This window comes from Drosophila willistoni (genome assembly GCF_018902025.1).
Source record: "Drosophila willistoni isolate 14030-0811.24 chromosome XR unlocalized genomic scaffold, UCI_dwil_1.1 Seg143, whole genome shotgun sequence".
In the NCBI taxonomy this organism is placed as follows: Eukaryota; Metazoa; Arthropoda; class Insecta; order Diptera; family Drosophilidae; genus Drosophila; species Drosophila willistoni.
This window is the reverse complement of record NW_025814056.1, coordinates 814,092-833,054: the sequence shown is the minus strand read 5'-3', so window position 1 is coordinate 833,054 and position 18,963 is coordinate 814,092. Positions and strand designations below refer to the sequence as shown.

The following is an 18,963-nucleotide window of genomic DNA, read 5'->3' as shown; positions in this document are numbered from 1 at the left end:
ATTTCAAAGATGCCATTGCCGCTGAGTTGAATGATACACGCAAAATGCTATACGATGGCAAAAAAATGCCACGAAAGGTTAAGAATTGTGTGCCCCATGATTTGGGTGATCCTGATGAGGGTGCGACCGTGGTGGAAATACGAGTGTTAAAAGTTAACTAATGGTCCATGAGTACTCCCAAATCATTCATCCTATTTAGACGTTCTAAAGAACTATTGTTTAGATAAGTGAAATAGAAATAATGTTAAAGCGTCTCCTGTTCAAGCTACAGTCAAATTTGGCTGTAAAGGACGTTGGATAATGTAGAAAGATGGGGAAAGAATACCCCTGGAGGCCATTTTACTACACAATCCCCATGCATGGCTCCCAAAAGAGTTAAGTAATCAAAAAATATGCTTTAAGCTTGTTTACGGCCATCTTCGGTTTTTATGTCTATCGGCCACTGCCAAGTTGAGTCCGTTTCACTAAGGGAAAGTGGGCGGTCAAGTTTGAAAAAAAAATCTGAACCATCGCAAAAAATAGTTAAAAGCATTGCTTATCATATTCAAACTAATTTGGCTTGTAATAATTTTCTTTATTACAGAAGTTTGGTATGTTCTGAGTCACTGTAAACGGGAGAACACCCAACAATCGATGCGCTATGGTCTGGAGGGACGGGAGAATTGGGCTTAGTAATGCGTTGGCAGACAGGGGGAACGGAAATTCTTTTGTCATAGGTTCACCAAATGTCAAACTCGCAAATAATTACACATAATTACACATACACATTCGTTGCACAATTGTAAAATAAAATTTTAATAATAAATATTTAAATAATCATAAATGAATAGACTGGGGTGGTGACTTTGGCATCAGCTGCGACTTCTGTTGACTGAGACAAATTCTCATAGATTCTATGAATCACATAGATGAAACCAAATTCAATTGCTAAGATGAAATAAAAACGACTAATTAAAAATAAAAGTTTTGAGTTTTCAAGAACTTGCCCATGGTTAGTAGAGAGATCATAATGTTGGTTATGGCCTCAATGGAATCGCCGGCCAATAATTCGTAGAGCCACCAAAATAAAAAGAACATATCAAAAACTAAACCACCTATGCACCAAATAAGCCACATAAGCATTAATTGTGGCTTATGCTAAAAGAGGGAATGAGGGAGGGAAAGCATATTAGATTAGTTACTTAAAGCACTGGGATAGATTCCTTTCTTTCTTACCAAAACAATGCCAGCCATCATCACCAATGTGATCACAATCCAGGCATTTAGCAGCAATAGATAACCCCAGAATATATAGGCATTGGAATTATCATGCAAATATTTAGGGCCATAGAGTTCTAGAAGACAAAAAAGATATTGAACATTAAGAAATTAAATCGTGAACAGCGAGGATAACACTCACTTGGCGTCATTCTACGTTGAGGTTGTTGTAAATCATCGGATTGTTGTTGTTTTTCCACATCTTTAATTGGTCTGCTATTAAAACAACGTTTCATCATATAGAGGATCATCAATTCGAAAAGTAATGCACCGAATATATCAAACCAGCCAATGGCCAATCCAAGAGCATTTAAAGGACTCATCGTCTCTTGCACGTTCACTCTATCTTTCTCTCTGTATGTGTGTGTATTTAAATATGTGTCTGACTCTTAGTTGACAGAAAACTGAAATGTTTAAACAGGTTTGCTTTTTTTTTTTTTTTTTTGAAGCACCCAAGGGATTTGCTTCCTTGGGCTGAGCAAAAAAAAAGTAAATTATATTTGTCAACGGGGATTCTCTCACACAACCTCAGAGTTATGATTGTGTGTACGTGTGGTGTGTGTGTGTGTGTGTGTTCGTGGACATAGACATTGCACGTATTTCATCAGCTTGACATTATATATACATATATATATATATATATATATTTTTTTGCATAAATAGATGCGACAACGCTGTCAGCCAAGTCAACTCGTGATGCGCAAGACTTGCCTGGTTGCTGTTTCCGTTTTCCTTTACCCTAACAAACTCAATAAAGGCTTTTACCTTAGCTCCTTGGCGAAACACTTTAAGAAATATTTAAAAAAAAATAATAACTAGTACGCATTATTATGCTTATTAGCAATGCACATGCCAATCGACAAGGAATGGAGAGAAAATCCTATCACTTCAGCAGCCATTGAGTTAACAACGACAACAAGACTTGACAAAAGTCCACAGATCCAATTAGAATGCAACTGTAGGTGATTCTTAAATGATATAAAGAATTTATTTCTGCCCTTTTTGAACTACATATGTTCTTTCCTTTGTCATAGATATTCTTTGCCTTTTTCCTTTATCCTTTTACAAAAATATATTTTCACATCTCTCTTTGTTTAGGTTTAGGCTTTCACTTACACTTTCCTTCTCCTCCTCCTTTTTAAGCATCGTATTTTGAGGTGTTTTCTATTATTGTATTCAGGGTATTTGTCATTTTATATTAATTATTTTCCTCTTCACTTTACGTTTTGTTTTTATGTGCTTCTTCCTTCTACTGCGCAAATTATTTCAAAAGGATTTTGTGCTTTCTTTGTGAGTATGTGTGTGTGCGATGCATGCTAAATGTGTAACATAATAATTTATAAAACGCATTGCGTTGACAAACCAAAAATAAACTGAAATTCCTCAAAATAAATGTAAACGCCCTAAAGTAGGCAATGGAAAACATTTAATCAAATTAAAACAAAAATTCAATTGCAAATTATTGATCAGCAGTCGGAAATGCAATAAAATAGAGAACAGATTACAAAATATAACAATAATAGAATGGAGAACAGAATAAATAATAGAATAGAAAAGAAGAGAATATAATAGAGAATTGAATATAATTGAGAAGAAAAATAGAGTACAGAATAGTGAACAGAAATAGAAAACAGAAATAGAGAATTAAAGTAAGAATAGAATGGAGTATAGAATAGAGAATAGACTAGAGAATAGGATAGAGAATTGAATAAATTAGAATGAAATAGAATAGAATGAAATAATATAAAAAATAGAATAGGTATACAAAATAAAATAGAGGATAAAATAAAGAATAAGAGAATAGGACATTGAATAAAATAAAGGATAGAAAGAGTATAGGAGAATAGAAAAGAGAATAAACAATGAAGAATAGAATATAGAATAGAGAATAGAATTCATAAAATTCAGAATAGCATAGAGAATATAATAAAAACACGATAATGACTTTAATAGAGAACAGAATATAAATTAGAATAGAGAACCGAATTATAATAGAATAACAAGGGTAGAGAATAGAGAATAGAAGTGAAATAGAAAATATCAAAAAAGTTAACTTCGACTGTGCCGAAGTTTATATACCCTTGCAGTCCTTGGCCATAATTTTTTTGCATGTTCCAAACTCTTTTCCTATCAATTCATCAATGCACATACAAAACCTTCCAAAAATCATTTCCATTTCTTCTTCTTCTTCCCCATGCTGCATGCTGCGATTGGCACGCATACACATACAGTTTACGTAGCGTTGCGTCTGTGTGTGTATGCGTGTGCTCAGCTGTGGATTTCAAGCAATAACGATTTATATTGACTGTAACTTGAGTTATATTTATCCTATCTGATTGAAATTTCGGGATCTGATGCTTTATATCCAAAACTATTTCATAGGGATACTCCAATTTTTATAAAAATGTTTCTTCTAGAACTATATGATATAGTAGTCCGATCTTGATCATTTTCATACTATATCTGCTCCGGGCTATAAGTAGCTCAAATATCAAGTTTCATCCCGATAGCTTTTAAGATGGCGGCGTGAAGTTGATTTGCACAGACGGACGGACGGACGGACAGACGGACATGGCTATATCGACTCAGCTTATCATGCTGATCAAGAATATATATACTTTATGGGGTCGGAAACGTCTCCTTCTGTGCGTTACAAACATCTGACCAATTTTATAATACCCTTTGCAAGGGTATAAAAAAAACACAGTAGAAATTGAAAAAAAAAAAATTAAAATATTAGTAATCTTTTCTATATTGAAAAATGAAAAATAAATTTAAGCTATAAAGTCAAATAAAGCAAAAATAGCAAATTATCTCTTTGTTCCGCTGACTCCCTCGTTCTCTCTCTGTGTCTCTTGCTTCTTATACCCAATCAGCAGATAGATTGTGCTGCATTTCCTTAAGCATTGCCTTTTCCTCATCGTTATGCTCTTCAATTAGCTTTTTTATATGCTGCAAATTGTCTTTTTTATCCAGCTCCTTCAGCTCATACTGCTCATTATTTTGTTCTTGATAATCATATTCTGCACCCCCTTGAACTCGTTTGGCTTCATCGAGGTCTTTGAGATGCAAGTAGAATATGTATATAATATAGACAAATGTCATTTCCACAGCTGTAAAGCGAGTTAATTAATTCTTGCAAACTCTTTCTGTCCATCTACTCTTACCTAAGCCCACAAAAGGCAACACTGTGATCTTAATGCCCTCCCAATTCACTGATATGGCCAGTGTAAGGCCATAAAGCAAGAGAAAACCATCCAAAAGTATGCCCAAGCAGGTAAAAAGCAGCCAATAACGTACGAAACTCACCCGACGCCAATAGATTCCCAACAGGAGCATTATTATGAGGCATATCCAGAGGATGGTGAATACCAAAGCCGCCATTGAGGTCCAATGGCCCTAAAATCAATTGCACTTTTCAATTGGCATAGATCAAAATTGGTATGGGGTAATGCTTGTGAGTCTTTGTGAGTGGACATCTTGCTTACATGCTTCGCATAGACCATGCCAGAGACAATGGCAAAGAGCAGAGCTGATGCCAAATCGAGTACGGCAATGCAATAGCTACAAAGCACTAAATATCCATCACCCATCCTGTATATATCTATCTCTCTCTCTCTCTCTCTCTCTCTCTCTCTCTCTATGTCTCTCTATCTCTCACTCTTTGTGTGTCTCTCTGTTTCTAGTCCCATCAAATCGCATGGGCAATGTTGTCTACTAAATCAAAGCTATAATGATGATAAGCACGTAGTTTCCCCTAGCATACTACATACAGGCAGAAGATCTGGAAATGTCAAGCAAAGGCAAGGAGATATACCAAGTAGTAAGTAAGGGAGATGGAGTGGAAATGTTGCTACTGTTCCTGCTACAGGTTAATCAATGCCGTTTGATTGCCAGGCACAGACACACCAATACACACACACACACTAAAGCAGCAGCACAAAATCAGACAATGGGCCACACAGACAACACAATTGTCTTAAATTAAATCAAGTTGTCAAAAATATAATATTCCTATTTGCTGTCTTTTAAGCTAAGCTAATAAAAAGTCAGCCTAATATTAATTTTTCGTTATTCAGTTATAATTCACAAGTAGTTTTAGCACTGAAATATTGGCATGACAACTGCAAAATGCTCAAGTTAATCTTAGACAAATATTTTTTTAAAATATATAAAAAACTATTGTTTTTATCTTAAATGCACATAGATTATCTGTAGAGGGCTTACTTTATTTTTAAATGCAGAAATGAAAAGTAATAAAGTTTTCAAATTAAATATTATTAGTTACATCTGTTAAACTCTTTTTAAATTACCCAGTGTGGCTAACCACAGTTTTCTTATTTTATTATAGAATCTGAAACGAAAACATTTCTAAATAGGAATCCAAATTGTTATTTTGAGCTCAGTCTCAAATAAATATTAAGGCGATGAAATCAAATATTTTATATGTAAGCTCTTTTATCGTTTGAGAAACAAACACTAGAAATTTACTCAATAATGATTACTTAAAATTTTAAGTATATGCATAATTTGTAGTCCTTTCAGCCCACTGTGTATGTGTATGTGCATGGGTGTGGGTGTGGTTGTGGGCATTTTCCTCAGTTTAATACTTTGCGATGTGACAAGTTTGTGTGAACATCTGCCCATCTTTCATTTATGGCATTTGTTTTGTCAGCAGGCCCTGGAGATTAGATTGTTGCCATCTCCATCCAGTCATACGCTTCCTCCACACTCTGACAACGTGACTTGCAGTTGGAAACCAAGATGGCTCACAAGAGAAGAGAAAAAAAAAACTATGTAAGTCAATTATTATTATTGTTTTTTCTATCTCACTCTCGCTTCGTGTGTTTTATTTTGCCTCTGATATGGGAGGTGGTGGCAAATTGATTTTGTCATACCAAAAGTAAATTGAAATTGACCAACTTTAGTAAGGAGAAATTTTTGGTTTTATTTTGATTGTGATATAATATTATATACGAATGTTGATTCCTTTTAAGTCTTGTCTTAATTGACAAAAAAACGATTTAAGATTGGAAAACGACAACAGCTTTACACATTACGAATGTTTTTAATAATCTCCTTACAAAAATATATCTAAATATTTACAAAAAGGCAACTAAATTCGGTAAAAGTTGAAGAAATATAAAATAAAATCACTTTTTGCCCTTCTTTTTGGAGTCTTTGTCTTTGGCTTTGTCCTTTTTCTTATCCTTAGTGCCTTTACCACCTTTCACATTACTATCAGCCAATTTTTTGCTCTCTGTCGGAAAGAAAATTTTAATAATTAAGATTATATGTACATGTATGTATATTTTGGAGGCTCACCATTGCAGGCAGCCTGGTCCAGAGGATGTTTTTTCTTTGGCATGTTACTCTCTTCGTTAACATCAACCATACGGCAGGGATCCATAAGTGTATAATATCTGTAAACAAGATATATGCAAATGACTTCAATGACTGAAAATATGTGTGCGAAAATTAATTGATAAGTTGGGTTTTACGATGCAAAGTTTTACATTACCAATGCCAATGATGATAATGGTAAATTCCTGCAAATGATCCCAGTCGACGGTGATTGAGGAGCTTATACCCCATGTTAAAAATAACAAGTCCACAATAAAACCGATCAATGAAAATGTAAGCCAGACTTTCACTAGCGTTGGTCGACGCTAGAAAATATGATCAAAAATCTTTGAATATAATATCTAGATAGTTAGAACATACAAAAATGACCAACCTTGCAAAGTCCCACAATAAGCAAAATAACAATCAGTACCCAGAAGATTGTGCCCAATAGTGCGAATATCGAAAATACATTAAACTATATTTTTAAACGATTTTCATTAAGAGTTTAATTTAAAATAACTAGATACATAAATATTTACTTACACTTGTGACCAGCAATATCATGGCCTGAGTTGCGAAATATAGTGCATGTATTAGATCGAAAATAGCTATAACATAGCATATCTTTAATAGATTATGATAAAAAGCACTTGAAAGAGGGCTCGCATTTGAGGTTGTTTTATCATTTTTATTACTCTTTTTCGATGGCTTCTTAGATTTTTTGGCGGGTTTTTCCTTTCCTGAGGCCATTTTTAAATGCCATTTAGAAAATAATAAATTTAAATAAATTATCAGTTCAAATGAGCTTTAAAGCAAAGCGTAGTTTTTTCTTTGCTATTCATTCTGAATATGTTTTTAAAAAAGGCGGCATGCTTTCATCGGTATTTAGAGCTGCCAGAGTTAACAAAAAAATACTAGAAAACTATCGAAAACGTTAAAAAAATACCAAATTATAAACCCCAATTGCCAAAAATCACAAATTTATACCTCGTGTAATTTTACTTACTTATGCTTTTAAAAAATATTATGCAAATGTCGCAATTATTATTAATTATATGCGAAAGAAAAGTTTAAATGTTGTTTTATGCATACAGTATTTAAGACAATCCCGTATTAACATGTACAAGTTGAAGCGAAACATGGGTCAGAGGTGCAAAACACATGAAGAAACCCTGAAAAAATTTCCTACCGGGTGGTAGCAAATATAGTTTTCCACGTGTGTGTGTGTGTGTGTATGTGAGCGTTGTTATTCCCTCCAAAAAACATTGGATTTTACAATTTACGAGGAAAATTACATTTTGAGTATATTGAAACCATGCCCATTTTGGTAAAAACGTAAGTTAAAACAAATAATTGTAATTTTGGGGAAATGGCTTAGTTATTACGAGACACAATAGACAAAAAAAGCTTCGAAAGTAAGCTGTCATCGTCATTGATGAAGCGTTGCCACTTTTTTATGGTCACTGTAGATCTGGCAGTCGACCGGCTAAGGTGAAGAATTTATGTGCGTTGTGAAATTTATTTAATTTTTTTCGAAATGGGACCGCCAAAAAAATCAAAAAAGGAGCGCAGCGGTGGGGATAAGTTCGGTAAGTAGCAGCAACATCGAGAATCATTGAGAAACGAAGTAAATTTACCCGAACAATCTGCAGCCAAGAAGCGGCGGGCCGAAGATGAGGCCTTCACCCAGCTCGTTGAGATGGAGAATGACAGCAATGATGCCCCCGAGGCTGAAGGAGTACCAGGAGCAGCGTCTAAGAATGCGGAAGCCAACGATGATAATATCGACACAGATGAATACGGGGCCAAAGACTATCGCTCCCAGATGCAATTGCGTCAGGATCATAGCAATCGTCCACTCTGGGTGGCACCCAACGGACATGTCTTCCTCGAATCCTTCTCACCGGTGTATAAGCATGCCCACGACTTCCTTATTGCCATATCAGAGCCAGTATGCCGACCGGAGCACATCCATGAGTACAAGCTAACTGCATATAGTCTCTATGCCGCTGTCTCAGTGGGCCTGCAAACCCATGACATTATCGAGTATCTAAAACGTCTCAGCAAGGCGACCATTCCCGAGGGCATTATTGAGTTTATACGTCTCTGTACTCTATCCTATGGTAAAGTTAAATTGGTTTTGAAGCACAACAAATACTTCATCGAATCGCCGCATCCGGAGGTGCTGCAAAAGCTACTCAAGGATCCGGTTATTCAAAAGTGCCGACTTATACGGAATGAGGGCGAGGAATTCATTCAAGGTACAATGGATGGCAAAGCGATTACCCAATTTGGCACAAAATTACCTCCTACAGCTGCTGGGGCAGGCACAAATCCTACAGAGGAAGCGGCCCCATCATCGGCAACGACTGGTGCCGATGGTAATACCGCTGTACCCGATGACATAACAAATTTCTATGAGAAAATCGACAAGGAAGAGGAGGATGAGGACGAGGCAAATTTGAAAACCGTATCCTTTGAGGTGGCCCAGGAGAAAATTGAGGTAATACAGAAACGTTGCATTGAGATTGAGCATCCATTGCTAGCGGAATATGATTTTCGTAATGATACCCATAATCCGGACATAAATATTGATCTGAAACCCGCTGCCGTTCTGCGTCCGTATCAGGAGAAGAGTCTTCGCAAAATGTTTGGCAATGGCCGTGCACGTTCCGGTGTAATTGTCCTTCCATGCGGTGCCGGTAAATCTCTGGTCGGTGTCACGGCATGCTGCACGGTGCGCAAACGTGCCCTGGTCCTATGCAACAGTGGCGTATCGGTGGAACAATGGAAACAACAGTTCAAGATGTGGTCCACAGCCGATGATAGTATGATTTGTCGCTTTACCTCAGAGGCCAAGGATAAACCCATGGGCTGTGGCATCCTTGTGACCACATATTCCATGATAACACACACACAGAAACGTTCCTGGGAAGCGGAGCAGACAATGCGTTGGCTTCAGGAACAGGAATGGGGCATAATGGTCCTAGACGAGGTGCACACCATTCCCGCCAAGATGTTTCGACGCGTCTTAACCATTGTCCAGTCCCATTGCAAGCTCGGTCTGACCGCCACTCTGCTGCGTGAGGATGACAAAATAGCTGATCTAAATTTCCTCATTGGACCGAAATTGTATGAGGCCAATTGGTTGGAATTGCAAAAGAAGGGCTTCATTGCCCGTGTCCAGTGTGCCGAGGTCTGGTGCCCCATGTCGCCAGAGTTCTATCGAGAATACCTGACAACAAGGACATCGAAAAAGATGCTGCTGTATGTGATGAATCCCTCCAAGTTTCGTAGTTGTCAATTTCTCATTAAATACCATGAACAAAGAGGCGACAAAACGATTGTCTTCTCGGACAATGTATTTGCTCTGAAGCATTATGCCATCAAGATGAACAAACCCTTCATCTATGGACCCACTTCACAGAATGAGCGTATACAGATTATCCAGAATTTTAAATTTAATGCCAAGGTGAGAAGAATTCTTAAAGGAATTTCACATTTTCTCTCTTAACTCTGTTCTCCCCGCACTGCTTATCACACTTTAGGTCAGTACGATATTTGTATCGAAAGTGGCCGACACCAGTTTCGATTTGCCCGAGGCGAATGTTCTCATACAGATATCCTCGCATGGTGGTTCTCGTCGTCAGGAAGCACAACGTTTGGGCCGTATTTTGCGTGCCAAAAAGGGCGCCATTGCCGAGGAATATAATGCATTCTTCTACACTCTCGTCTCGCAGGATACCATGGAGATGAGCTATTCCCGGAAACGTCAACGTTTTTTGGTCAATCAAGGTTATAGCTACAAAGTGATTACCCATCTCAAAGGCATCGATACGGAACCTGATTTACTATATGGCACCCAAGAGGAGCAGGGCCAATTGTTGCAATTGGTGCTATCTGCTTCCGATATGGATTGCGAAGATGAGAAGATGCCAGGCGAGCCTGGATATCGTGCTGGTGGTGGCGGTACCACAAAAAGAACTGGCGCTATCAGTTCCATGTCGGGTGGCGATGATGCCGTCTACTATGAATATCGACGCAAGAATACTGGAAGTGTTCATCCTCTTTTTAAGAAATTCAGAGGATAAATCACATATCCAAACAAAAACTTGTGTCTAAACCATAAATAAAGTTCAATCAAAACAAAAAACAAAACAAATTTTTATATTTTTCCAATCTATTTAACCCTTTGATTAAAAAAGAGGAATGGGGTTTAGTTTTATTAAGAGAAAATAATCTTTACCAGTAATATATAGGATTTATTTGATTTTCACATGATCGCTTTGATTCGTATTGGTCTAATATATACCATATATTTTCGATAAGTATATTAGATCAAGCAATAAAATAGGTTTAGATATCAATATTTTAATTCAAACTTGAAATACTCTTCGATTTATACTTCCAATATATGTAAGTTTGGTTCGTTAGTTCTATATATGTATGTAGTATATAGATACAGAGATTAAAAATATCTAAAAAAAAATATTTCTTGTTTCCCTTTTAGTTCAAGTTCTGGACCTGGCGAATGGGCCATCATTGAGCTGCAGGGTGATCTAGAGGTGAGAAGTAATCAGGATATGCATGATCAATTCATTGGCGATCTCTACTACAATAAATATGGACAACCGGTAAGATTTTGTACTCAATTTCAATAATCTAATGTGCATTCCAATGGATAATCCGTATATAGATACTAATAATTGGCCATCACATACTGCAAGGACGAGAACAGAAGTTAGAGAAACCATTTGCCGTCCTTGAGAAATCCAAAACAAATGAGGGCCAACGTCTATTGGATGCCAGTCAGGCTACACTCGATGCAAGCTGCTTAAATGCCACCTCTGGTGGTGGGGAACGCACAGTTCTCGATCAGACCATTGCCCAGGAGCACAAAAGTCGCCAGCGTACCGAGTATACAGTTCGAGCCATTTGTTCCAAGAAATTGATATTCAAATCGCGACCCAAACCCATAATAGCCAATGTGGCGAAAAGTGTTTAATATATGTACATATATATTATATGATTTAGATAGTTTCGATAGTTATTATATGTGTGTTATTTTATATATATATATTTTTATAATCTTTATACTTATAGGTAATAAATTAAACAATTTCCATTTCACGTTCGATGCCAACAAATTTCAATTGTTCGGTCGGTCCATATCTATAGTCGAAGAAGAGCTCTTCTCCCGGCTGGATGGCGCGTTTGGCAAATATTCCAATACGATGATCGCCAGTGACCATCATAACCTTGGCATAGCAATTGGGATTAATGGAATGATTGGCAAAACGTATTTTATTGCCCTTGCGTGTGGCATCCACCACAAAATCGTTGTTCAAATTGAATAGAAAGGAGCACATGTATTTGTCATACACTTTGCCACGACGATCGGCCTCATCCTGCGATATAATCTCACCGCAATATTCAGAAATGAATTCATTCTTTTGGGCACCCTCCTTCAGGAATATACCCCAGCCGGCAATGTCTGATGGGGCCATTAATAGATGTTTATCTGCAAAAGTGAATGATTTAGTAGTAATATCCTCTACGAATTTTCGTTTAATACTTACGCAATCCACGCTGCACACACACATTCTTGCACGTGATTTTGGTCAATTTGAATTGATCGGCTCCGCATGCCTGACACAAATCCGGATCACATTCACGGACAGCCAAATAGCAAGGACATTGCTTGGTATTGCATTGAGCCTTGCAGCGACAGCCCGGAAAACGATTCTGACAATCGCTGCTGCAATTGCAGAATTTCTCACAGAAGTTGTGAGTCAAAATGCATGAGCAATTCATGTCACACGGGCCAGCATGATCGCAGGGTGTATAATTGTAGACATGATTCGATGACGAATCCTTTTTCAATTGAATTTTGCGGCAATGCAGTGACCATAAACGTTGCTTCTTCTTCTTCTTGCGCGGTGGTGTAAAGTCCTGACGCAAGTCCTCAAAACTAAATTCGGCTGCCTCCTTCTGGGCAAACTCATAGACCTGTCGGCATGTTTTGGTCAACATATTATGCGCAATGGCACAATAGTTCTTCAAATAGACCTTATGGAGGACACGAAACAATGCCTGATCGGCACCAGTCCAAACGCATTGAGTGCTTGTAATGTTCATCATGCCAGCTGGAAGAGTATAACAACTTATTAGACCGGATGTCCAAATAATGGGGTAATGCACATTTCATTTATACGTCAATAATATTTAAATATTGATATATGTATACATATGTACATAAAGATTCTAAAAAGGGTATCAATAGAGGAATTAACTTCTGAGCTTTAATTTATGCCTAGTTAAAGGCAAATGCTTTTGCTCTCTCTCTCTCTCTCTCTCTCTCTCTACTGTTATGCTATCTCTTTCATTTTAATGCCGAATTGTTGGTAAGACAGTTTACGAAGTAATACAACTAGAAATAATGCTACTATTAAAGAGAAATCAGACATTTGGATACACTTCTCTTTGTGTGACCATTTAGAGAGATCATGAGTCTGGCGCGCATATCCCAGGGGGACGAACATGTTTGGCAGTTATGTTGGGCCCTGACTTAGTTTATACAATTGTCTTACTAAAGATGATTTAGTTTACAATTTTTGATCAGAGGCGGCTTACCCATAATGGAATTAATTTCAGCAACGGCGGCGCTATTAACAGCAATGCTATTATCCTTGCTGTTCTCGTGATTAAAGTCCTTGTTACTAAACTGACTGTTGCTGTCATTACTATCCTCTGAACTGGCCTCATTGCATGAGTCAATGGGTGGAGTTTTGCTATCGGCAGCCAATTTCTCCTTCATGCCATCCTGCAGGGAAAACCAAAATCAAATTGGATGAAATGGCCTAAGATTTCAATTGACACTTTAGACTTACAATTAGCATGTAACATGAATTGCTGCAAGGATCGGCAAAGATCTTGAGCTCGGGATAGCGACGCTTTTGTAAATTGGGACCAGCATGTCCTTGCAGACCTGTTGATGGAGACACAAGATAATTATTACTATAATGGACACAATATTCCAAAGAGGAGCAGAGATCATGAGACAATATGAGACGCTTTACATTTTTTTTTTTTGTGGTTGGTTGGTTGGTGGGTTAGCATGAGGGCGCGGTCGAGCGATCGTTACGTTTATTTGATTTCCATAGTAATTTCTTTTGATTCAATGTGGTGGGTGAGTGGGTCAATAATGATGAAGATCAAGGCAAAGCCGCACAGCAGGATGAGGTGACAGGATTTACACCAAGAAAAATCAATTTCGGTTTTAACAAGACAATGAAAATTGGCCTAATCAATCCACATAGCATTCAGAGAGACAAACACAGAGATAAAGAGAGACAGGCACATAGAGAGTGAGAAAGATTTATGATGATGGATGTGGAGGAGGCGGCGGCATGAGTTGTGTGTGCGTGTGGTTATCGAAAAACAACAACTACAACAACGACTCACCCTGCACATGGTGACCTAAATATATATTGCAATTGTTTTTCAATACAACAAAAAATTTAAAAGTGTTTGGTTTTTTTTTTTGGCAAGAGATTTTGTTTGGATTTTGTTTTGGTTGGCAAAAATAAAAAGCAAAAACAAAACGTAAAGTTCATTAAAGTTATAACCCAGTTGGAACCGCCGTCTTAGGTGGATTAACTTACGATGAAGGAAACAATCATATTTGAAGCAGCGACGACAGAACAGAGTGTGAAACGAGTGCATAGTGCGCTCACGGGAAACACTCTCGGCCTTGGTGCCATCAATGTTTGGAGTGCATTCTTGTGGTCGCTCTGGATCCTGATGTTCGGTTAGCTCAATGTATCTGATACGAAAGGGAGGAGAAAGAATTAGCGATTAACCTATGTATATTTGGGCTTAGATAGGGGGAAGATAAAACTCACTTCTCTTTCAGCTCTTGGGCAGTGCCTTTGTCTGGAAAGTTGGCACTAATTGCCTGAAATATAATTGGTGCTGGAAATGGTAGCTTCTCTTTGACGTCTTCCTTGCTGTTATCCTTGTTGCTAGTTTCCTTAACGACTTCCGGCTTGATATCTACAGCCAATGCCAACGAGGATGTCTCTTCGGTTGACTCGTCATTCTCTTTCTTCTTTACCGCCCCACCAACTGGCATCGCCTTGGTCTGCTCATCAACTTTGGCCAATGGCGACAACTTTTTCTCTTTATCTTTATCGTCATTGTCATCAGCTGTGGATTTGGATGGTTTGACCACAGTTTCCGTTTTCACCTGAGTACTGGAACTAGAGGATGATGCTTCCTCCAGCTCTTTGCTATGTGAACGCATTAGAGCATGAACCAACTCCACAAATATGGCATCATCCATAAACGATGGATCTTTATCGCCATGCACTTTGCCATCATAGTTCTTGATAAGCTCTTCAATGAATTTGCCATCCTTGTCCAAGACTTCGTCACCCATGTATGGAATATTATGAAGAACTGTCTCGTCCTCAACCATAAAATTCTGTTGTGTGGGTGCCCAAGTGTACATGGTCGGAATCGGAGTGACGGCATTGATTACACAAATGGGAACACGTTGAGGGCCAGCCGGTGACCCACTGTAGCTGGTCACCTCGGCCCGTTTAACGCAATCAACATGCGGAGGATCATAGGGTTTCGCTTGCCATGCCTTCGACTCGCAATAGAGATCCTGCACATTGTGATTATGTTCGTCCCTGTTATTTGCATGGAAAGACAATGCAAATTCTTCATCAGATATCCATCGTACGTTACCCTCTCGCGATTTCCCCCCAATCAAGAAGCACTTACCAATTTTTAATCCACGCTTCCTTTATTTCATCGGCTCGTTTATAGCGTTTCTGTTGTCGTATTTTCATATATTCCGATTTGACGCGACGCTTCCATTCTGGTGGCACTTTGGCATTACTCATTTTGCAATTAATTTGGCAATAAAATGCCAATAATTAAATGTTTTTAATCAACAGACCGACCGCCTTTTTTGAGAGTGCTGCCACTTTTGTACACAATTCGCAGGAGCAGCGAGTTGCCACTTGACTTAATTCCCAGTGCATTCGATTATTATCATTTTTGATTTGTATGTATATCGATTTTAATTGCTCTGGCAACCCCAATTGACTCATTTGCTATCTCTGTCAAACATAAAAACAATACTATGTTTAGTCTTCAAATCAAAATCCTAGAAAATACATTTTAAAATAAAAAATTCTATAAGCTGGACATTCACGAGATTGAAGAAATTGCTGCAATGGAACCATCGGCTTGCGAAGGTATGAATCCATCCAAACCATATTACAACAGCAACAACAACAACACAACCAGCAAACGTACCGGCTGTGCCAATGTTTTTCTTTTTCTCTTTTTTCTTCTAATCCTTATCCTTGTTTCTTTCTTCGGTTGCGCTCTTTCCATATATTGTTGTTTAGATCTAAAATCATTTGAGCGTCGTCTCACTGAAGTGGTTTCATCATATAGGCCTTCAACATTCCGTTGGCGCAGTGAGTACCTGAATATTCATATAGATTTATTGGCAATTGCCTAATCACACACACACACACACACAATCAATTGCAGTTATATTGTCAGCAATGTCTGTTTGTACGGCTATTAGTGCATGGTACTGGCTAAGAGATCCACGTACAACAGTCGTTCCACTAACCGAATCCCTATGGATACATCCAATATTCACATTGGCCACTGTGACATTAAGTAAGAATGGTTCAAAAGAAACTGCATAACTCTTAAACTAATGAGTTCATGTAATTGTATGTAATGATGTATTCTTCTCCCTCCTCTCAGTTGTTCTCTTCATTATTGGCATCCAGAAACTAGTGATTGCCCCACAGATCATCACATCTAGGACACGCACCGTTCTGGGTGACTTTAATATGAGCTGTGATGATACGGGGAAATTGATATTAAAACCACGCCAAAGCAATAATAACAGCACATGAAGCCGCTGTGCGAGCAAAGACAATCAATCAAATCATATAATTTAATAATAATTTCACCTGATCCCCAAAAAAAACCTTCCCGTAAACCTTTCCACACCTTATGATTATGTTATTTCGGACACCCTAGTTTTTATGCAGGAAATCTACATAGATATATGAATACATATAACGTACCTCCTTAAACAAATTTGGTTAAATTATATAGAAGCTCACTATGTACAAACAAAACTAACAATTGTTAAACATGTTTTCATTTTTGTTCATTTGTTCCGTTTACTTATGTTTTGTTATGGGCACTCAAATCTTTTGCTGCCAAATCAACCCAAAAAACCAAAACCCAATTTAAATAAATAACATTCAAATTAAAATCTGCTCAATTAGCACTAAAACAACTGTGGTCACCCACTCAGACGTTGTGTAACACCAACTGTTTTAAAGCCTAATTAAATTGCTCGCTTATCGCTAACTAGGAAATTAGCCAGCGCACCAACAGACGACGACATCGATACGTAATCTCTCCCACTTTCTGTGTGTTTGGCCTGTATAAATACTGCCAAATTGCTGACCCTAAGCATCAGAAGTATTTTGTACTCCAATCAACAACAACACAAAACAAACAACAAACGAAAAGCCATCAACATGAAGTTCTATCTCGTGTGCGCCCTTATCCTGAGCATCGCCTTCTTTGTGGCCACGGGTAAGCTTTAGTAGTAGCAGGCAACAAGAAAATACTTACTAATTCCTCTTTTGACAAATTAAAGCATCACCGATCGCTGAAGATCAATTGCCAATGCAAGGACATTCTCATCATGACCATCACAATGTCGTACGCAGCCTGGGAGTTGACATTACTGCCGGCGGTGCTACTTCCAACAAGGATGGCGAGGTTGCTTGCTGTGGTTAGACATTATCGTCTATCAATACAACATGCCTTAAGCAAATTGGAGCCAATGCCCGCCTCCAGTTCATTTTACATTTGTACATTTGAAATAAAGAAGCAATAGTTGAAAAACCAAATTTAAAACTGATTAATTCTTTAACTCAACTACTACGATTACGATTAAGTTCTGCAAACCAGCCATCAACTGTTGTCTTTGATGGGGATTTCTCTCCATACAAAGACCAAAGTTGATCCAACCGTATTATACTGCAACATATTATCCTGTCATTCAATATATGTATTGAAAGGCATTGAATTGAACTAAATGAGTTATAAGCGATTGAAGTCGAAAATAGATAGAAGACTTTAAATTAAAAAATTTTCGATGAATAGAAATGTTTAAAATATTTCTTAAGCATTGAAGTGAATGATGTTAAAAAAGGGTAAAACTTGTTATAGATTAAAAATTCAAAAGACTTGAATTATCGAAGTTCACCCGAATAGATACTTTTGGTCAACAATTATTGTTTTACAATTTTACAATTTCTCTTACTTTGTGACAATTCATCGAAAAATAATTTATTAATTTGGTCTAAAGAAACAAATCTTAACTCTTAAATCAAGATGATTCAAATAATACACTTTGCTGTTTTAAGATTTAAAAAAAAATCTATTGACAACTGTTTGCCTTGAAGTGAGAAAAAAATCTGCACTCCAAATCAACAAAATATCTTTTACCTAAACGCATAAGAAAAATTTAAAACATTGTTTGTTCACTGTTCACTGGCACTGAAATTTCGAATATTTTATACCATACACCCATAGGGTGAAATGGTCCGTCCGTCTGTATGAACACGCAGATCTCGGAGACTATAGGAGCTAGAGCCACCAAATTTGGTATGTAGACTCGTGTGGTATGTAAATATATAGAGTTAATTGGATTTTTGGCCATACCCCCTTACGTCCCCAGAATTTACATAAAACTGGAGACATCAAATTTGATTTATATACTCGTTTAGTTAGCGCTCAGAAAATAATTGTTCCAACTTTTTGCCACGCCCCCTTCCGCCCCCGGAATTTACATAAAACTGATTTTCTTAAAAACTATGAAAGCTACCGACATTAAATTTGGTATGTAAACTAACTTAATAGACGCACAGATATTGACTACTTAAAAATTTTGCCACGCCCATTTCCGTCTCCCCAAATTAAACAAAACTGATTTTCTCGAAAAGTAACAAAGCTAAAGACATCAAATTTAGTATGTGTACTGGCTTAGCATGCGCGCAGAATATATATATTTTAATATGTTGCCACGCCCACTTCCGCCTCCATAATTTAGAAAAAACCGATTGGCTCTTGCAGTTTTTTGACCATCGCAATCAAATTTAACAGACTAATTAATCTTATCTTTTTCTACCAAATTTTATTGAAATCGGACTAGAACATGCAAAATATGCGTATGAACGTATTTTGATACTCGATCCATAAGGACAGAATTGGCCGTTGGCTAGTGACGGCGCAAGG

The 18,963-nt window shown here is 37.6% G+C and overlaps 7 protein-coding genes across 10 annotated transcripts; 3 read left to right on the top strand and 4 right to left on the bottom strand.

The window, feature by feature from the left end:
• Nucleotides 1-775: 775 nt before the first annotated feature.
• Nucleotides 776-1,675, bottom strand: LOC26529245. Its single transcript, XM_015177613.3, has 4 exons — nucleotides 1,400-1,675; nucleotides 1,216-1,334; nucleotides 987-1,137; nucleotides 776-927 (listed from the first exon to the last, which is right to left on the bottom strand). Exons 1-4 carry the CDS (start codon nucleotides 1,578-1,580, stop codon nucleotides 809-811), a joined length of 570 nt encoding a protein of 189 aa, XP_015033099.1. The 5' UTR covers nucleotides 1,581-1,675; the 3' UTR covers nucleotides 776-808.
• Nucleotides 1,676-4,047: 2,372 nt separating this feature from the next.
• LOC6646382 lies at nucleotides 4,048-4,966 on the bottom strand. Of its 2 annotated transcripts, none has more exons than XM_002069023.3 (3): nucleotides 4,746-4,966; nucleotides 4,425-4,656; nucleotides 4,048-4,370 (listed from the first exon to the last, which is right to left on the bottom strand). In XM_002069023.3, exons 1-3 carry the CDS (start codon nucleotides 4,848-4,850, stop codon nucleotides 4,120-4,122), a joined length of 588 nt encoding a protein of 195 aa, XP_002069059.1. In that variant the 5' UTR covers nucleotides 4,851-4,966; the 3' UTR covers nucleotides 4,048-4,119. The 2 variants fall into 2 exon arrangements, with proteins under 2 accessions (XP_002069059.1, XP_023033801.1); XM_023178033.2 differs by having other exon boundaries at nucleotides 4,049-4,370; nucleotides 4,425-4,671; nucleotides 4,746-4,805.
• Nucleotides 4,967-6,305: 1,339 nt separating this feature from the next.
• On the bottom strand, nucleotides 6,306-7,433 carry LOC26529918. 2 transcript variants are annotated; one of them, XM_015177617.3, is made up of 5 exons: nucleotides 7,147-7,433; nucleotides 6,995-7,078; nucleotides 6,779-6,926; nucleotides 6,583-6,714; nucleotides 6,306-6,517 (listed from the first exon to the last, which is right to left on the bottom strand). In XM_015177617.3, exons 1-5 carry the CDS (start codon nucleotides 7,351-7,353, stop codon nucleotides 6,411-6,413), a joined length of 678 nt encoding a protein of 225 aa, XP_015033103.1. In that variant the 5' UTR covers nucleotides 7,354-7,433; the 3' UTR covers nucleotides 6,306-6,410. The 2 variants fall into 2 exon arrangements, with proteins under 2 accessions (XP_015033103.1, XP_046867846.1); XM_047011890.1 differs by having other exon boundaries at nucleotides 6,426-6,517; nucleotides 6,583-6,680.
• A 378-nt stretch (nucleotides 7,434-7,811) lies between these two features.
• LOC6646361 (chromosome transmission fidelity protein 8 homolog) lies at nucleotides 7,812-11,658 on the top strand. Its single transcript, XM_002069021.4, has 3 exons — nucleotides 7,812-7,938; nucleotides 11,114-11,237; nucleotides 11,300-11,658. The coding sequence occupies exons 1-3, from the start codon at nucleotides 7,919-7,921 to the stop codon at nucleotides 11,606-11,608; spliced, it is 453 nt and encodes a 150-aa protein (XP_002069057.2). The 5' UTR covers nucleotides 7,812-7,918; the 3' UTR covers nucleotides 11,609-11,658.
• On the top strand, nucleotides 8,058-10,761 carry LOC6646381 (general transcription and DNA repair factor IIH helicase subunit XPB). Its single transcript, XM_002069022.4, has 3 exons — nucleotides 8,058-8,192; nucleotides 8,256-10,075; nucleotides 10,152-10,761. The coding sequence occupies exons 1-3, from the start codon at nucleotides 8,141-8,143 to the stop codon at nucleotides 10,692-10,694; spliced, it is 2,415 nt and encodes an 804-aa protein (XP_002069058.1). The 5' UTR covers nucleotides 8,058-8,140; the 3' UTR covers nucleotides 10,695-10,761.
• LOC6646360 (histone-lysine N-methyltransferase E(z)) lies at nucleotides 11,609-15,622 on the bottom strand. Of its 2 annotated transcripts, XM_002069020.4 has the most exons (8): nucleotides 15,394-15,622; nucleotides 14,508-15,299; nucleotides 14,268-14,428; nucleotides 14,068-14,082; nucleotides 13,494-13,591; nucleotides 13,237-13,426; nucleotides 12,183-12,749; nucleotides 11,609-12,124 (listed from the first exon to the last, which is right to left on the bottom strand). In XM_002069020.4, the coding sequence occupies exons 1-8, from the start codon at nucleotides 15,513-15,515 to the stop codon at nucleotides 11,715-11,717; spliced, it is 2,355 nt and encodes a 784-aa protein (XP_002069056.2). In that variant the 5' UTR covers nucleotides 15,516-15,622; the 3' UTR covers nucleotides 11,609-11,714. The 2 variants fall into 2 exon arrangements, with proteins under 2 accessions (XP_002069056.2, XP_023033803.1); XM_023178035.2 differs by lacking the exon at nucleotides 14,068-14,082.
• Nucleotides 15,623-15,712: 90 nt separating this feature from the next.
• LOC6646359 (nuclear envelope phosphatase-regulatory subunit 1 homolog) lies at nucleotides 15,713-17,573 on the top strand. Its single transcript, XM_002069019.4, has 5 exons — nucleotides 15,713-15,872; nucleotides 16,029-16,100; nucleotides 16,177-16,311; nucleotides 16,402-17,253; nucleotides 17,318-17,573. Exons 1-4 carry the CDS (start codon nucleotides 15,851-15,853, stop codon nucleotides 16,554-16,556), a joined length of 384 nt encoding a protein of 127 aa, XP_002069055.1. The 5' UTR covers nucleotides 15,713-15,850; the 3' UTR covers nucleotides 16,557-17,253; nucleotides 17,318-17,573.
• Nucleotides 17,574-18,963: the final 1,390 nt, after the last annotated feature.

Bases quoted from the DNA above. Each gene is read 5' to 3' on its own strand.
- LOC26529245 (XM_015177613.3), bottom strand. From the start codon at position 1,580: ATGAGTCCTTTAAATGCTCTTGGATTGGCCATTGGCTGGTTTGATATA. The intron at 1,335-1,399 runs GTGAGTGTTATC...TTTGTCTTCTAG, and splicing joins TCAACGTAGAATGACGCCAA to AACTCTATGGCCCTAAATAT. The intron at 1,138-1,215 runs GTAAGAAAGAAA...TCCCTCTTTTAG, and splicing joins TGATGGCTGGCATTGTTTTG to CATAAGCCACAATTAATGCT.
- LOC6646382 (XM_002069023.3), bottom strand. From the start codon at position 4,850: ATGGGTGATGGATATTTAGTGCTTTGTAGCTATTGCATTGCCGTACTC. The intron at 4,657-4,745 runs GTAAGCAAGATG...AATTGATTTTAG, and splicing joins GCATGGTCTATGCGAAGCAT to GGCCATTGGACCTCAATGGC. The intron at 4,371-4,424 runs GTAAGAGTAGAT...CTCGCTTTACAG, and splicing joins GTTGCCTTTTGTGGGCTTAG to CTGTGGAAATGACATTTGTC.
- LOC26529918 (XM_015177617.3), bottom strand. From the start codon at position 7,353: ATGGCCTCAGGAAAGGAAAAACCCGCCAAAAAATCTAAGAAGCCATCG. The intron at 7,079-7,146 runs GTAAGTAAATAT...TTAAAAATATAG, and splicing joins TGATATTGCTGGTCACAAGT to TTTAATGTATTTTCGATATT. The intron at 6,927-6,994 runs GTTGGTCATTTT...CATATTTTCTAG, and splicing joins TTATTGTGGGACTTTGCAAG to CGTCGACCAACGCTAGTGAA.
- LOC6646361 (XM_002069021.4), top strand. From the start codon at position 7,919: ATGCCCATTTTGGTAAAAAC. The intron at 7,939-11,113 runs GTAAGTTAAAAC...TTTCCCTTTTAG, and splicing joins ATGCCCATTTTGGTAAAAAC to TTCAAGTTCTGGACCTGGCG. The intron at 11,238-11,299 runs GTAAGATTTTGT...ATCCGTATATAG, and splicing joins ACAATAAATATGGACAACCG to ATACTAATAATTGGCCATCA.
- LOC6646381 (XM_002069022.4), top strand. From the start codon at position 8,141: ATGGGACCGCCAAAAAAATCAAAAAAGGAGCGCAGCGGTGGGGATAAG. The intron at 8,193-8,255 runs GTAAGTAGCAGC...AACAATCTGCAG, and splicing joins CAGCGGTGGGGATAAGTTCG to CCAAGAAGCGGCGGGCCGAA. The intron at 10,076-10,151 runs GTGAGAAGAATT...ATCACACTTTAG, and splicing joins ATTTTAAATTTAATGCCAAG to GTCAGTACGATATTTGTATC.
- LOC6646360 (XM_002069020.4), bottom strand. From the start codon at position 15,515: ATGAGTAATGCCAAAGTGCCACCAGAATGGAAGCGTCGCGTCAAATCG. The intron at 15,300-15,393 runs GTAAGTGCTTCT...TGCAAATAACAG, and splicing joins GAAGCGTGGATTAAAAATTG to GGACGAACATAATCACAATG. The intron at 14,429-14,507 runs GTGAGTTTTATC...CTTTCGTATCAG, and splicing joins GCCCAAGAGCTGAAAGAGAA to ATACATTGAGCTAACCGAAC.
- LOC6646359 (XM_002069019.4), top strand. From the start codon at position 15,851: ATGGAACCATCGGCTTGCGAAG. The intron at 16,101-16,176 runs GTGAGTACCTGA...AATCAATTGCAG, and splicing joins TTCAACATTCCGTTGGCGCA to TTATATTGTCAGCAATGTCT. The intron at 16,312-16,401 runs GTAAGAATGGTT...CCCTCCTCTCAG, and splicing joins ATTGGCCACTGTGACATTAA to TTGTTCTCTTCATTATTGGC.